This window comes from Leguminivora glycinivorella, chromosome 13 (assembly GCF_023078275.1).
Source record: "Leguminivora glycinivorella isolate SPB_JAAS2020 chromosome 13, LegGlyc_1.1, whole genome shotgun sequence".
Lineage (NCBI taxonomy): Eukaryota > Metazoa > Arthropoda > Insecta > Lepidoptera > Tortricidae > Leguminivora > Leguminivora glycinivorella.
The window spans coordinates 7,632,422-7,646,272 of record NC_062983.1 but is presented as its reverse complement, the minus strand read 5'-3'; the positions used below and the strand labels follow the sequence as shown (position 1 = coordinate 7,646,272).

At 42.7% G+C, this 13,851-nt stretch overlaps 1 protein-coding gene across 1 annotated transcript in view; it reads left to right on the top strand.

Annotated features, from left to right (window-relative positions):
- The window catches only part of LOC125232708 (baculoviral IAP repeat-containing protein 6), a 97,917-nt gene that overhangs the window by 37,346 nt on the left and 46,720 nt on the right, over positions 1 to 13,851 (top strand). Inside the window, 13 exon segments of the mRNA XM_048138466.1 lie at positions 151 to 347; positions 3,755 to 3,958; positions 5,249 to 5,423; positions 5,936 to 6,139; positions 6,866 to 6,991; positions 7,682 to 7,859; positions 8,301 to 8,402; positions 8,620 to 8,764; positions 10,511 to 10,772; positions 11,484 to 11,653; positions 12,309 to 12,384; positions 12,497 to 12,625; positions 13,285 to 13,537. Coding sequence (XP_047994423.1) covers positions 151 to 347; positions 3,755 to 3,958; positions 5,249 to 5,423; positions 5,936 to 6,139; positions 6,866 to 6,991; positions 7,682 to 7,859; positions 8,301 to 8,402; positions 8,620 to 8,764; positions 10,511 to 10,772; positions 11,484 to 11,653; positions 12,309 to 12,384; positions 12,497 to 12,625; positions 13,285 to 13,537 — 2,221 coding nt within the window.

Here is a 13,851-nt window from a genome sequence, read left to right as displayed (position 1 = left end):
CCTGCTAGAGGTAACATAGATTTTAATGCCTTGCATGCGAACAAACACTGCTCTGCTGTTTTGAGATTGATTCTAAAGTTTTGTATTCTATAAGTACTTCAAAAGTATTGAGAATCCCGAGATGGGTATTGATTTTTCTTTTTCTTCCAGCAACACCAAGAAGTGAGCCTGGAATGGTGTCAAGTGGTATCCGGCTTACTATGGGAGTGGGGCGGGCGAGGAGCGGCTGCCTTAGCCACTTTGCTGGCCAGACTATGTGGTGGTCAAGACTGGTGGGGTACACACTTGGCCGATACGCTTACTACTGCGTTTTCCGCTGCCGACGCTCCGCCAGCAGCCCTAGACAGGTACGTAATGTCTAATAATTAACATATTGTATATCATAGGAGTAGGAACATTCGGCATGCGCCTGCCATGGTCGTTTTACTGGCCAGGCTATGTGGTGGTCAAGATTGGTGGGGCTCACACTTAGCCGATAAACTTACTACTGCGTTTTCCGCGCTGGCGGTGCTAGACAGGTGCGTGACGCATCAAGTATTATAGTACGGTCACGGACTTTAATTGTGGTGGCTAGAAGTGGTTCTAGCTCATTTTATACTGGATATCTCACTGTTAAGCATAGCTATGACGTTCCAGTATAAAATGAGCTAGAAGTGGACCAACGATTAAAGTCCGTGACTGTACATCTTTATCTATTAAAGGATTAGGGTCGGTCGAGACGCCTCTGTCCTAGCCACTTTACTGGTCCGGCTGTGTAGCCGACAAGATTGAAGAGCCTCGCATTTCATCGACACACTTACGACGGCATTTTCTGCTATCCGTTAAGTTTCTCCGGTGCGCGAGATAAGGAGCCTAGGAAAGTAAGATAGGGTAACATAATGCAACTCAAACACAGACATAGAAAAAAATTAGGTACTTACAATATAATTTTAGCTTATCACGATTTACATTCAATATTCACTTCAACAGTTGGCCATTGTCAGAGACGTAAGTAGATCCCGTAATGCTCCTCGCTTTATCGCTGGCCAAAAACGCGATAAGATCAGCGATTTCCTCCGACTGCCCCACTCTGTTCAAAGCCGTCATTGTCTTGAAATGTTCATATGTAGCATCCACAGTTTCAGGCGTCGCCATTTTAGCGTTCTGCATAAAGTCCGTCTTTACCGGGCCAGGGTTGACGCTGTTGACTCTCACGCCCGACGCCGCCAGGTCTAAGGCCGCGCAGCGAGTGAAGTGGTCCACGGCTGCTTTCGACACGCAGTACGCCGCAACACCCTGATAAGGTTTCTTTGCTACCGTACTTGACACATTGACTATATTCCCTTTAGTCGCCGTAAGAAACGGCGCAGCAAGACTGGTCAGCTGAACGATTGAGCGCACATTTGTACTCATCACTTCGTCGTAAATTTGTAAAAAATTTGAATCAGCAACAGAACTTTGTCTTGCAAATCCAGCGTTGTTCACTAAAACGTCTAGCTTCCCGAAGTGATCGACTGTTTTCTTGACGATGGTGCTGGCTTCCTTTTTCATTAGCAACGTCTGCTTTAATAACGAGGGGTTTTGCTCCTGCTTGCGCGCACTTCTGCTCAACGTTGTTGAGTTTAGTTTCATTTCTGCCAACAATGGCCACGCTGGCTCCTTCTTGAGAACAGGATGGCGGTGGCTGCCCCGATACCGGAGCTCGCGCCCGGACTAGCAAACCACATTCCGGAGTAAATGTGTTTAATTACTCTTAATAGTAGGTTACATATGCTTTTATATAATAGGCAAGACACATAGACGATACACACACTACAGCTGCCCCGATACCGGAGCTCGCGCCCGTCACTAGCACCGCTTTACCGGAGAAACTCATGTCTGTGAATGATGAGCTAGTGGACGTAACTCGTACATTTATACATCGTTATCTATCAAGTCATGGCCTTTGTCGTTCAAAATAATATCATCGTCATCATGAACGAAATATTGTTTGACTTATGATTGTATGTCTACAGATGCTATTTTTATCAGTCATGGCCTTCGGTGTAATCAACTACTTAAATTGCTGTGTCATGTTTAAACCGGTAAAGTAGCCTGTGAAGTCATTACGATCTCGATAAAAAAAGCGTATCAATGGGTAGTAACAAGCAAGTCATCATATATGATGTATGATTAACATAAATATTTACTTTGTTTTTCGTAGTCACTACCATGACTGTCATTAACCAATTGTATTAGTATATTATACAGCGAGGGATTAAAAAGAGACAAAAAGTAAACTATGTCACTCTCCATCCCTTCAACTATCTCCATTTAAAAAATCACGTCACTTCGTCGCTCCGTTTTGCCGTGAAAGACGGACAAACAAACAAACAGACGCACACACTTTCCCATTTATAATATTAGTATGGATGTTGTTTTTGCCGAAAGTAACACAAGCACTACGTTGCCGTAGCAACTCAGGACTGTGTCAGTCAGCGGAATCATTCATATGGGCAGGAGCTGTGTTATGATTATAAATAAAGTACAGGGAGACAATTTCGACTAGCGATTTTACTAATCGAATTTTGCCGAGTTCTACAATTTTAACATTATTAAATGACGACGTACCGATATAGGTACGACGTGTGTTCAGGAGAAACAAAAAACATAAACATATTTTTTTATTAAAAACAAGTATTGCATATTTACATTACATCCGACAAATACTTAAAATTAGCGATGGTATACATTTGATCGAACTACGATAGCCCCTGTATTTCAGGCGAAACGTACGGCAAAAAAAGTTCAAAATTAATTTAATGTTCAATTGTTCACTTACAAATGTAATTATTTAAATTATTCGCCAGTCGAAATTGACCCCCCCCCCCCTCTCTCCCTCCCCCCTCCCTCCTGTACCTTATTTCATTATCTTATCTTCCGTATCATCCATGTGGATTTTTATCAATATTAAAAATATGATAAAGTTACTTAAGAATGATATTTATTTGATTATAACTCGACAAAGACAAAGTTTTAAACACTTATAGTCATTATAATGTCAATTGATAAGTTTTATGAGTATTAGATTCTTTATTATGATCAATCGATAAGAAGAACTAGGCTCTCTACAGTACTACTTTCCTGTGGCGGATAGTAAAACCGGGTTGGAGTCTATTTATAAAATGTTTGCATCTTTTTTAGGGTTCCTTAGTCAACTATAGTTTCGCCATGTCTGTCCGTTCGTCCGTCCGCGGATAATCTGTGACCATTAGCACTAGAAAGCTGAAATTTGGTACCAATTTGTATATCAATCACGCCGACAAAGTGGTAAAATTAAAAGTGGAAAAAATGTTTTACTAGGTGTAAAAATGTTTTAATATATATACATATTTCTGAATATGCTGCTACGATGTTTCGTGAAAATCTGTCCTGTACCTATACTTTGTAATATGTTTTTTTTTTTATATTGGGGACACCTTACACAGATCAACCTAGCACCAAAGCAAAGCTTGTACTATGGGTGCTAAGCGACGACATACATTACATACTTATATGTATAGATAAATACATACTTATATACATAGAAAACATCCATGACTCAGGAACAGATATCTGTGCTCATCACACAAATAAATGCCCTTACCGGGATTCGAACCCGGGACTGCGGCTTAGCATTCAGGGTTACGCGCTAGGCCAGACTGGTCGTCGATTTATTTTATAGAATCCTAAATATTTGTTTGCCGTTGTTTGTAGGTCGGTAAACAGTATAATAACATTCGTATCATTCCCTCAGATGTCTGGTGCTCATCATGTACATGGCGCGCAAGTCTCTCTTCGCGCACTCGGACCCAGAAGGCGGTGTGGCGGCCGCCTTGGCCGCTCGGGCCTTAGCGCTGTTGCGCGCACCGCGGCCGCAGCCCGCGGTTACTGCTGCCGTGCTGACCGCGCTAGCGGCTGCCCTGGACAGTCAGCCCGCCGTGTCCAACAAGCATGCCAGGTAAGCTGTAAAAGGAACACGAGTGAGGGGTTTGTTTAGAAAAGCAATGTTCGAGACAAGCGTTTACTACGAGGGCCAAACTGAAAGTTCTTAGAAAATCAAAGCTTAAATCTTTTTAAAATAGTGTTCGTACATCGCTGCATCACCTGCACCGACCAACTTGGTCGGAATATGCTGGTAGCAGCGCTTCAGTCATCGCCGTAAAATGCAGTCCTTCACGCTGATCATTGTGAAAGGCCAAACGAAGTCTATTATAAACCTTTTGTTGACTTAAATGACATCGAAGTCATTGAAAATCATGGTACGAAAATTTTCTCTCGTGAAATACATACTGAAGTGAAACATACAATTTTGATTTTGTTGCCAAATTGTAAAACAAATGATAAATGAATGAAATGCATACAACTATTATATTGGCAAAAAGTTATATTTCTAAAACGTAAACTTAATTTTTAATTATATTCTTTACAAGTGGCCAGTTCTAAAAACTTTCAGTGTCACCCTCGTATGTAGCTACAGTTAAGCCCTAAGCCATGACGTTAGAGAACATGTATGACATGATGGGGACATGAGTCATTCGAACCCGGAGGGCGGTGTAACGGTAATAATCCTTGCCCGATAGCAGCAAACTTTCAGACTAATCTTCATTCATCTTTAGAAAAGCAGGTTGTTTGCCACTTAATAGAACCAGACCAGAACTAGACTCAATCTATAATCAAATCTCACTAGACAATAGTGTATCAATAGTATTTTATACAATCGTGATATAATACAAAGCTTTTCAGTCGAGTACCATGTTTAGGCCACGAAGCTTGCTGAGTGGCCTAATAGTACGGCACGAGAGTGAAAAGCTTAATTATATCACTATTGTATACAATACTTTTTCTACGAGTCATCATCTTCATCATCAATGGACGGAAATATCATTCATGCAAGTTAAAATTAATGTTAATAGCGTCGTTCACCGTTGTATCAACATCGAATTACCTAGCAACCAATTGTTTGTAATAACCGTCTCTGATTGGCCGATAACGCGACAGATAAAAAAAATGTGTTTCAGATGCAGAAAAATTTGCCAGGTATCGCAAATTAGTATAGAAATTGTATGAAGTTCTATTTTTGAAATTATTACAGTTAACTAAAGTCAACTATAATGAGGTTATTATAGTTGAGTCGGAACTGCCATAGAGTATCCAACACTGAAAAGTTAGCACTTGTTTAGTCTGTGGTGTCCTAATTGACAGATTACAGTCGACAAGTAGAAAAAATTAATTACATTATCATTTACAGCCGCTGGGAATGGGTAACAGGCGGGCGGCCAGGGGCGACTGGCGCTGAACCCGCGCCTTCGCCGCGAGCCGCTGAATGCAAGCTGCATCGCCGGAAACTGCACAAGAAGCTCCTGCATCAAATGCAGGAGTTTGAGGCCGCCAGGCGCGGCATACAGATGTTGGAGGAGCAACAGGTGAATATTATTGCTTGAACTTAAAAACACTGCGATATGAAACAAAAAACAAACCTTCAAGAAAAGAGCGTACATCCATCTCAAAGGCCGGCAACGCACCTCCAAAACTTCTGGTGTTTCGGGTGTCCATGGGCGGCAGTGATCGCTTACCATCAGGCGCCCTGTCTGCTCGTTTGCCTCCTATCCCATAAAAAAATAAATAAATGAAAGTTTAACGGAGTCAACAGCTTCTCAGGAACATGACTTTTTATAATTTTATGGTTAACGTGGGATAAGGGTAGGAGGAAGAAGAAGAGAGAACTAGTAAACAACGGCGCGCATAAAGCGCTTCAAATACTAATCTTAATTTGATTTCAGCGCGTCCGCTTCAATCTAAAAGCGCGCATGGCGATGGTTGGCAAGCGTAGCAAAATGGCTGTGCAGCAAATGCGCTTGACATTTCACGTAGTGTCTATGCCATTTATACAATCGCGCGCTTAAAGCAATTCAATAAATAATCATTTCATTTTCAGCGCGTCCGATTCAATCTAAAAGCGCGCATGGCGATGGTTGGTAAGCGCAGCAACTCCGAAGGCGAGTCGTCCAGCGCGGCGCCGCGCGTCAAGCACACCGTGGTGTCGCCGGCGCTCTGTGCGCTGCTGGCCCAGGCGCTCGTGCAGCACATGCTGGCCATGGACAGCGCCGGCTCCGCGGACACGCTGCTGCTCTGCGCCAAGGTGAGAGGAGTGTATTCCAGCGGGCCGATTTTTGAGTCTCACGCGTTCGAATTCAGAAAATTGACACTGAAAATAATAAGCAAGTCACCGTTTTCAACCGGTATTTTAGTGACAAAATCCCGTATGCGAGATTCAAAAATCGCCCTGCTGTGTGGGCCCGCCATTAGGGTAGTCCGCATTTTATGGAAGTAAAATAAATATGACTAATCCTTTCTCCACATGGTTCCCTTTGTTCTATTATGAATTAGTAGTTTATGTACCAAATTTTAACCCATTTGCTCATTATTTACAGGTCGCTCAAGATACATTTAAAATTGGATATCTCCTATAATAAAATAAAAACCGAAATAATTAAAACATTGCAAACTGCCCGGTTCATGTTTTATTTAGCTCTAATGAAATAGGGAAAAATATAATTAAACCATTAAAATACCTCCATGTAAGATTTTTTCTTTAGTCAAATTCATTTCATACATTTCAGTATGGCATTATTGCATTATTTTGAGCGACCTCTAAATAAAGTCTGTTTGTTCTCAAAATTGGTTGCAATGATTTTAATAAGTTTTCGTGTAGAAATAACCATGTGGAGCTCAAACTATAAAAAACATTTTTTTTTGGACCCTACTCGCCATACACCGGAACTAACCATTTCTGTATGTGAGTCACATTCACCTGATCTGGGCGAGATGGCCTCAGCGTTTGTTTACTGATATAGTATTGTTGCAGGTGGTCGGGCGACTGTGCGCGCTGTGCGGCGGTGCGGTGCTAGAGCCGTCGTGCGTGCTGGGGCTCGCGCGGCTCGCTGTCACGCTGCCGCCCTGGCCCAGGCACGCGCTCACCACGCTACTGCAGGTAAACTACTCTACGATTATACCCTGGAGACATACTGGCATACATGAGTGGCATATAGTCTAACCAAAAAGAGTAGTAGTGTGATCCCTTTCAAAACAATATGTGTGTGAAAACGGGACGACACTAGGATGTTGCCACTTTTTAATTTCTACTCTTTTTGATCAGACTGTAGGTAGACACCGCGCTTCTCGTCACACCCACCGCTTCCTGTTTTATTGATTATTGGCGAGTAAGGGAAGTATGGAGCGTGGCGATTAATCACTCGAGTAGAGTGTATGACCGAAAAGATATCCAGGCAAAGATAGGTAGTAGCATAAATAAACTCCATCGTACTATAGTACGCCCCCCGCCCCGCCCCGCCCCGGCTTCGCACGGGTACTATACCTACATGTAAAAACCTTCCTCTACAATCACTCTATTAAAAAAACCGCATCAAAATTCGTTGCGTAGTTTTAAAGATTTAAGCATACATAGGGACATAGGGACAGAGAAAGCGACTTTGTTTTATACTATGTAGTGACTAATAATGCTACTGCTAATCTAAAACATTTTAAAATCAATTTTGTTCGTCTGTAAAAAATAATTGGCCAAAGAATGCCTAATGTTACCAATTTATGCCACGGAAACCGACCTTCAATACTTCCATGGTTTGCCATCACTCGTATGTAACACAAGTAATTTATGTGACAGGACCTAGTAGAATACGAAAATGGCTCAGCCTGCTCGAGCCCCACAAACGAGGTAGAAGAAACATGGCGCCTGATGGAAGTTCGAGACGCTGCCCAAGACCGCGTGGAGATTCGCAACGCAGTTCCTACGACCGGCGGCAAGGCGCCGCGGAAGTACCACCACGGCGTCACTGTAGCAGGTAGGTGTGAATGAAATGAATGGTGAATGATGACGCACGAATGAGGTGGAGAGAGGGCGCCTGATGGAGGTTCGAGACGCCGCCCAATACCGCGTGGAGATCCGCAGCGGACTACTACAGTTGCCTCCACGAAGTACCACCACGGTGTAACCGTCGCAGTTAGGTGTGAATGGAATGAATGGTGAATGATAACGTTTTTACAAGGTGGAAGAGAGAAAGCGCCTGGTTGACTGGAGATCCGCAAACGCAGTTCCCATCACCGTCGCCACCGGCAGCAAGGCGCACAAGTGCCATCACGCCGCGCAAATGAATGAATGAATTCGAGCCCTACGATAAGTGACAGTATACGGCAAGGTCATAATAATCATCATGTATAAACATATGTCTTTATGGTTTTAGTATTCAATGTAGGATTTATTAAACAAAATCTGTTATTTTCAGACGTGTTGGCGGATAGTTTTGGTCTGCCAAAAACTAAAACTGAACCATTCGGCGCCATGAAACCTAAACAAATAATCAAATCCCCCAGTTTGTCTTCACCAAGTAAGTTTTATTTAACTGAACAAATTTGATTAATGCATAGTTTTTTACACAATTATAGCCTGTTTTTTTATTTGAATATCAGTAAGAAAACTGCAGAATGCAGAAAAAATATTTTTGTGTCCCATAAATGCCGATGCATATCGAAATGACGCAATCACGGTAATTTTTTTCAGTCACTGTATGGCTGGACATAACTTCAATCCCTGTTTTATTACAGATTCAATAAAAAGCATAGACATGGACCAATTACCTCAAGTAGTAGAATCAGATGATTCAGAGTCGGAGAATCAGCTGGAACAGGAATTCAGAGAGGCGATGAGGAAGGAAACACGAAGTAAGCCGGCTCCGGACAATAACACTAGGTGAGTTTAGTCATTGACCGCTAAAGATGATTGCTACAGGCGTCTATAATCTAATATCAATGTGTATTCGTTACGATATGGTTTAAAATTACGCGTTGTCTGATAATAGCGTGCAGTAGGCTACTAGACTCATATCGAATTTGGGACAATAAATGATTGTCTTTTGTAGTATTTGACATAAATAATAGTACATTGTGCAACAACGGGAGGAAGTTGAATATTACTAACGAGAGTAAGTTAAATCGCGACGGCTTGCCGGAGCGATTTTACTTACTCTCGTTAGTAATATTCATACTTCCCGAGTTACATACAATGTTTTTCATCACACTTGCATTATAACAAATATGCAAAAAGGTAAAAAAGAGTTCAATACAGTACCAGAAATTTCTTAACTCCCTAGGGCGAACGATTTTTCTATAACTTACGCTCCGCCTGCGTGCAATAGCACATTTAGTGTGCGAGTGTGATGAAAACAATATTTACAGAGTTTGGGTATTAAAAGTGTATGATGACTACGTATTTTCGATAAAAAATGTGTGTAATTTTTTATTTATTTTGGCCACCGAAAACGCTGTCAGCGATGTGGTGACGTCATCGAATTCAAACCTTACTGCATGTCAAAACAATCTCTGACATATTGAACTTTATGCCTTCATACTTAAAAAGTCAGAAAATGTTGTTTTCGAGTAGAATGACCTGATGCACAGTTACTCTATAGATTAACATGACTGTGTTGTTTTCGCCTGATTACTTAAAAGTATATTTAAAAAATATTGTTTGCTGTTTTATAAGTCATGATAAAATATGGTAATATTTTATTTCGGTTAATTGTACTTAATCATATAAGACACACTTTAAAAAAGGGTCAAGTAGCCTATAGATACGTTTGATCGAGTTTTATTTATGAATCCCTAACCAGCACGGCCGTCTGGTTAGGGATTCAGCTGCGACCGTCCCTATCGCACTTACAAATAGTGCGATAGGGACGGCCTGATGTTTTATCATTTATCGCGCGACCATAATTGCATTCAGTTTGTGTTCGGTATGACAAAGTCTTAAGGAGGCGTCACACATTCCATGTCTGCCATGAATATTAAACATATGCTAACTCTATAAAATATAAACACTTTCACGTCGGGCGAACTTACAGTTTTCCGAACGTCACTTTTTATTTGTGCTGAAAACCAACATCGATGTGATCGAATGATTGCTGGCGGGTATGAATTGTTTTCCAAGCCTTTAGACGGGACATTATTTTTGTCTCCATCATAGACTTTTAATAGGGACTGAGCTTACACTTTTTTGGGCCAGGCTAGAAAGGCGTTCGTGTCAGAGTAGCAAACACGTATCCACATGAGAGGGTCAAAGTTGGACGTGTGACCAGTGTTAAAGAGATTACAGATGTTGTGCGAAAAGCGTTTCCTAAGTTTATAAACTTCTTAAATTATTTTTGTATTATATCCAGTCGAACGAATTAGTAAGTCATTAAACCAAAGAGTTGCATATTTAAAAAAAACTCTTAAATTGGATATTAGTAGATTCGGTAGTAACTTTGAATATTGACTAGTATCCCCAAATTATGACAGTGATGACGTCATTCAAATGATTTTGACAGTGGCAATAAGTGCGAGAGGGACACCGGGCCCAACTTTACCCTCTAACGTGGACACATTTTTGGCCAATCGACTCAATCTATATGTAAATGTACGGTGTTCGTATGTTTGAGGGTGTACGTTTATCTCGCAGCAACATCTCGTGCTGCATGGACGCGCGGCTGGAGAGCGGGCTGGGCGGCGGGCTGGGCGACGGGCTGGCGGGCGAGGCGCTGGCGCGGCGCGTGCTGCTGGCGGGCGGCGCCGCGCTGGCCGCCGCCGTGCGCGCGCCGCCCGTGCACGCCGCGCGCCAGGACCCGCTCCCCCACCACCCGCCGCGCCCGCACCCGCACCCGCCGCTGCACCACACGCTCTACGACGTCTTCCGGCATCTCGCGCTCGAGTTCCACTACCAGGTCAGTGTCCGATCACACCTACGAGTATGACACCCGCCACACCACCACTTAAAACGATGTGCAGTGTAGGCGTGAAGTAGCTTGTTTATTTATCACTAAATACTCGACCCAAATTAGCCATAATCTGATTGGTTAAATATTTGTGTAATACCTGTATTAAACCAATAGCTAAAGGTCAACCTAAATATCACACACGTAGACTGCTACTATACATTAAACGAAGAATCTACAAATATAGGGTGAACAGGCATCTTCTGGGTGAACTCACTCCATCGTAGGCCACATTTTGCCTTTGGCTAGTCTGTAGTCAAGAGTAAGCCCATTCATAATAATAATACGATTCATTCATTATTCGACAGAGATCCATCGTATTATTTACAACACCTAACTCCGCACATTATATGGCGACCCTGCCAGTTGGACTGCCTCTCGGTAAACCAGGAGCCTCTTCCTCAAAGCTACAAGTTACAATTTACTAGCGGAAGTCTCTTTCTAACTTGTCATACACATTGACTACCTCTTGTAACTTGTAGCTTCGAGAAATGGGCCCCTGGTGCACACCAGGTCCGTGCCCACTAGTGCAAACAATCATGCAAATTTCAGATAGTTCCCAAAATCTTTTGAATTAACAACTGAAATCTGAAGTCAATAAATAACAAATATATATAAATTGCTCATTGCTGTTTTCTACATTATTTTATATGTTTTCAGATGGACTGCACATTCCTGGAAAACGTAGTCTCACTATGGTTAACCCTCAACGGCTCCGTCTGGGGCAGTGGCGGCGCGTGGTCGCTCAACACGCTTTGCGTGCCGGCCGACACGCCGCGCATCCGCCTCGCGTCTGACACCGTCAACGCGCTGCTATTATCGCTCACGCAGTAGGTACCAGGGTACACTCCACTGTGGTCGACGCTGAGATAGCGGTTGCGGAGCAGCTGACAGACCAACCAAAAATAGGGGTAGTGTTTGGCGACAGCATATCTCACAGCCATAAATGAAGTACACATACTGAGAGCGCCTTTTTCTATCTTATTCTTCAACCTAGCGTTTTCCCGGCCTAGCGTCCTTTCCCAGGGTCCGCTTTCCTGCTCAATCTTCTCCACTTTGCCCGGTCTTCACATCCTGAGGTGTGAGATTGTTCTCTTGCATGTCCACTGTCACGACGTCCAGCCAACGCCGCTTCTTAGTCCTACCCCTTTCTTAGGTCAACACATTTTTCTATCACTGTACATATATAATTACCTACTCTTCAACCGAAGTCTCTTCTTCTTCTTCGTCGAAACCTCATGACTGCGGGTCGTGACCACCATAAGTCGCTGTAGGTTGCAGTGCTCTCCACTCAGGCCGATCTTTTGCCTTCCTAATGGAGGAATTCTGTACTTCAACCGAAGTACAAATTTGTGGTAGACCCTATTTCATCTCACGCAATATTGTCTAATGTCAATTTATTGCACATAATTATGTCAGGGATCCTACCGACCGCGCCAATTCGGATACCTTGTATAAAAGTTTACACTTTGTTCCATATTTCAGATTGGAAAACATTTCTCTGAGATGTTGGGTGCTGTCAATGCAGGCTTTAGCGTGGATCGCATCCTTGCCGTTACAAGTAAGTTAAAAACATACATTGTAATAAAAATGATATTGGCTTTTTAAAATAGTTGGTTTTGTATTAAATACTGAAGTTATTACTAATATTATTTGTTCAATATCTTGTTTAGACGGAAGGCAGCAACCAGACCATGGGCCGTGTTATCCACGAGTGCGAGCATTTCGTACCAGCTATAGTGAAATTCATCACCACCAATGTGACCACAGACGGAGCTGTGGCTACCGCTGAACCTTATCTTGTGAGTACAATACATCCCTCTAACATGATTTAAAAATCTGAGTTTGATCATGAAGTAGAGACACTAGAGACCACAGATGTCATATATACCATAGATCAGGCAAACGTATCTACTTAGCGTGTCAAATGAACTCAGTGAAATCCACTGAGTTGTCCGCCTCTAATCGCAGCTTGCAGCTTTCGGGCGTCGATTTTTGTAAGTTGAAGTCAACAAAAACATTAAATATGCCTCGTTACGTGATATTTAATTGCAACAACACAAAAATTATGAACACTCAAGGGCCTGAGACATATTTAAAATCACAGGCAAGTATCAAGTTCAGTACAAAATTTGACACGCTCGGCCGCCATACAAATAGATGAACTTGTTTCTTCTATCTAAATCTAATTCTGTGCTAGAGACTCATAGAAAAAAAATTAAATCATGAATAACGTGAGTATTTAATATTAGATTAATATTTTATTTGCAGTAATTGTAATTGAGTTTTCTATATTTCGCGGTAACCGTGATGTAATTAAAAGAAGTACACAGAATGATTTTGTGCCTTCGAGAAGTTCAAATAAAAAGTTCTTTAGTTTGATAATTAATGTTGACTTACAGGGTAGCCGATTTTACCGTTCAGTATCATGTTGTGTAACACATTGTACTTTTATGTACAGGGTGGTGCACACATCGGCGCCGGCGCGGGTGCGGCGGCGGCGCTGCACGCCGTCCTCTCCCGCGTGGTTTGCCCGCGCGGAGCCGCCGGCGCGCTGGCCGCGCTGCGCTGCGTCTGCGCCGTATGGCGTCGTGACGCCCCACCCACCGCTGCCTACGACCTACAAGCGACGTTACTGAGAGTAGCTCACCCGATGCTACAAGTGCTTAGCCCGAGGCACGCGGCGCACGCGGTCAAACTGTTCGATGCTGTCGGTGAGTATCTAATGATGAGTCGTGCTTTCTCGTGCCGTGTGGCGACGCGACCTATCTTCTGCCGCCTGTGATCGCCAGGCTACGCAACCGAGGGTGGCTCGCTCGATGTTGAAAGTGTTCAGTAACATCGACTCTTGTGCGTACGCGTTAACTGTTCTGATTATCGTTACTAACTGCTATAATAATAGCGATCGAACATTGCTTATCAATCTATTGCCACTTTAAATGTAAAAAAAAAATTTCACCACACCAACTGATAAAGGCTTTCTTTGCTATTCGAAAACAGATCTTGACCCACGGATTCGTTTCCGTTT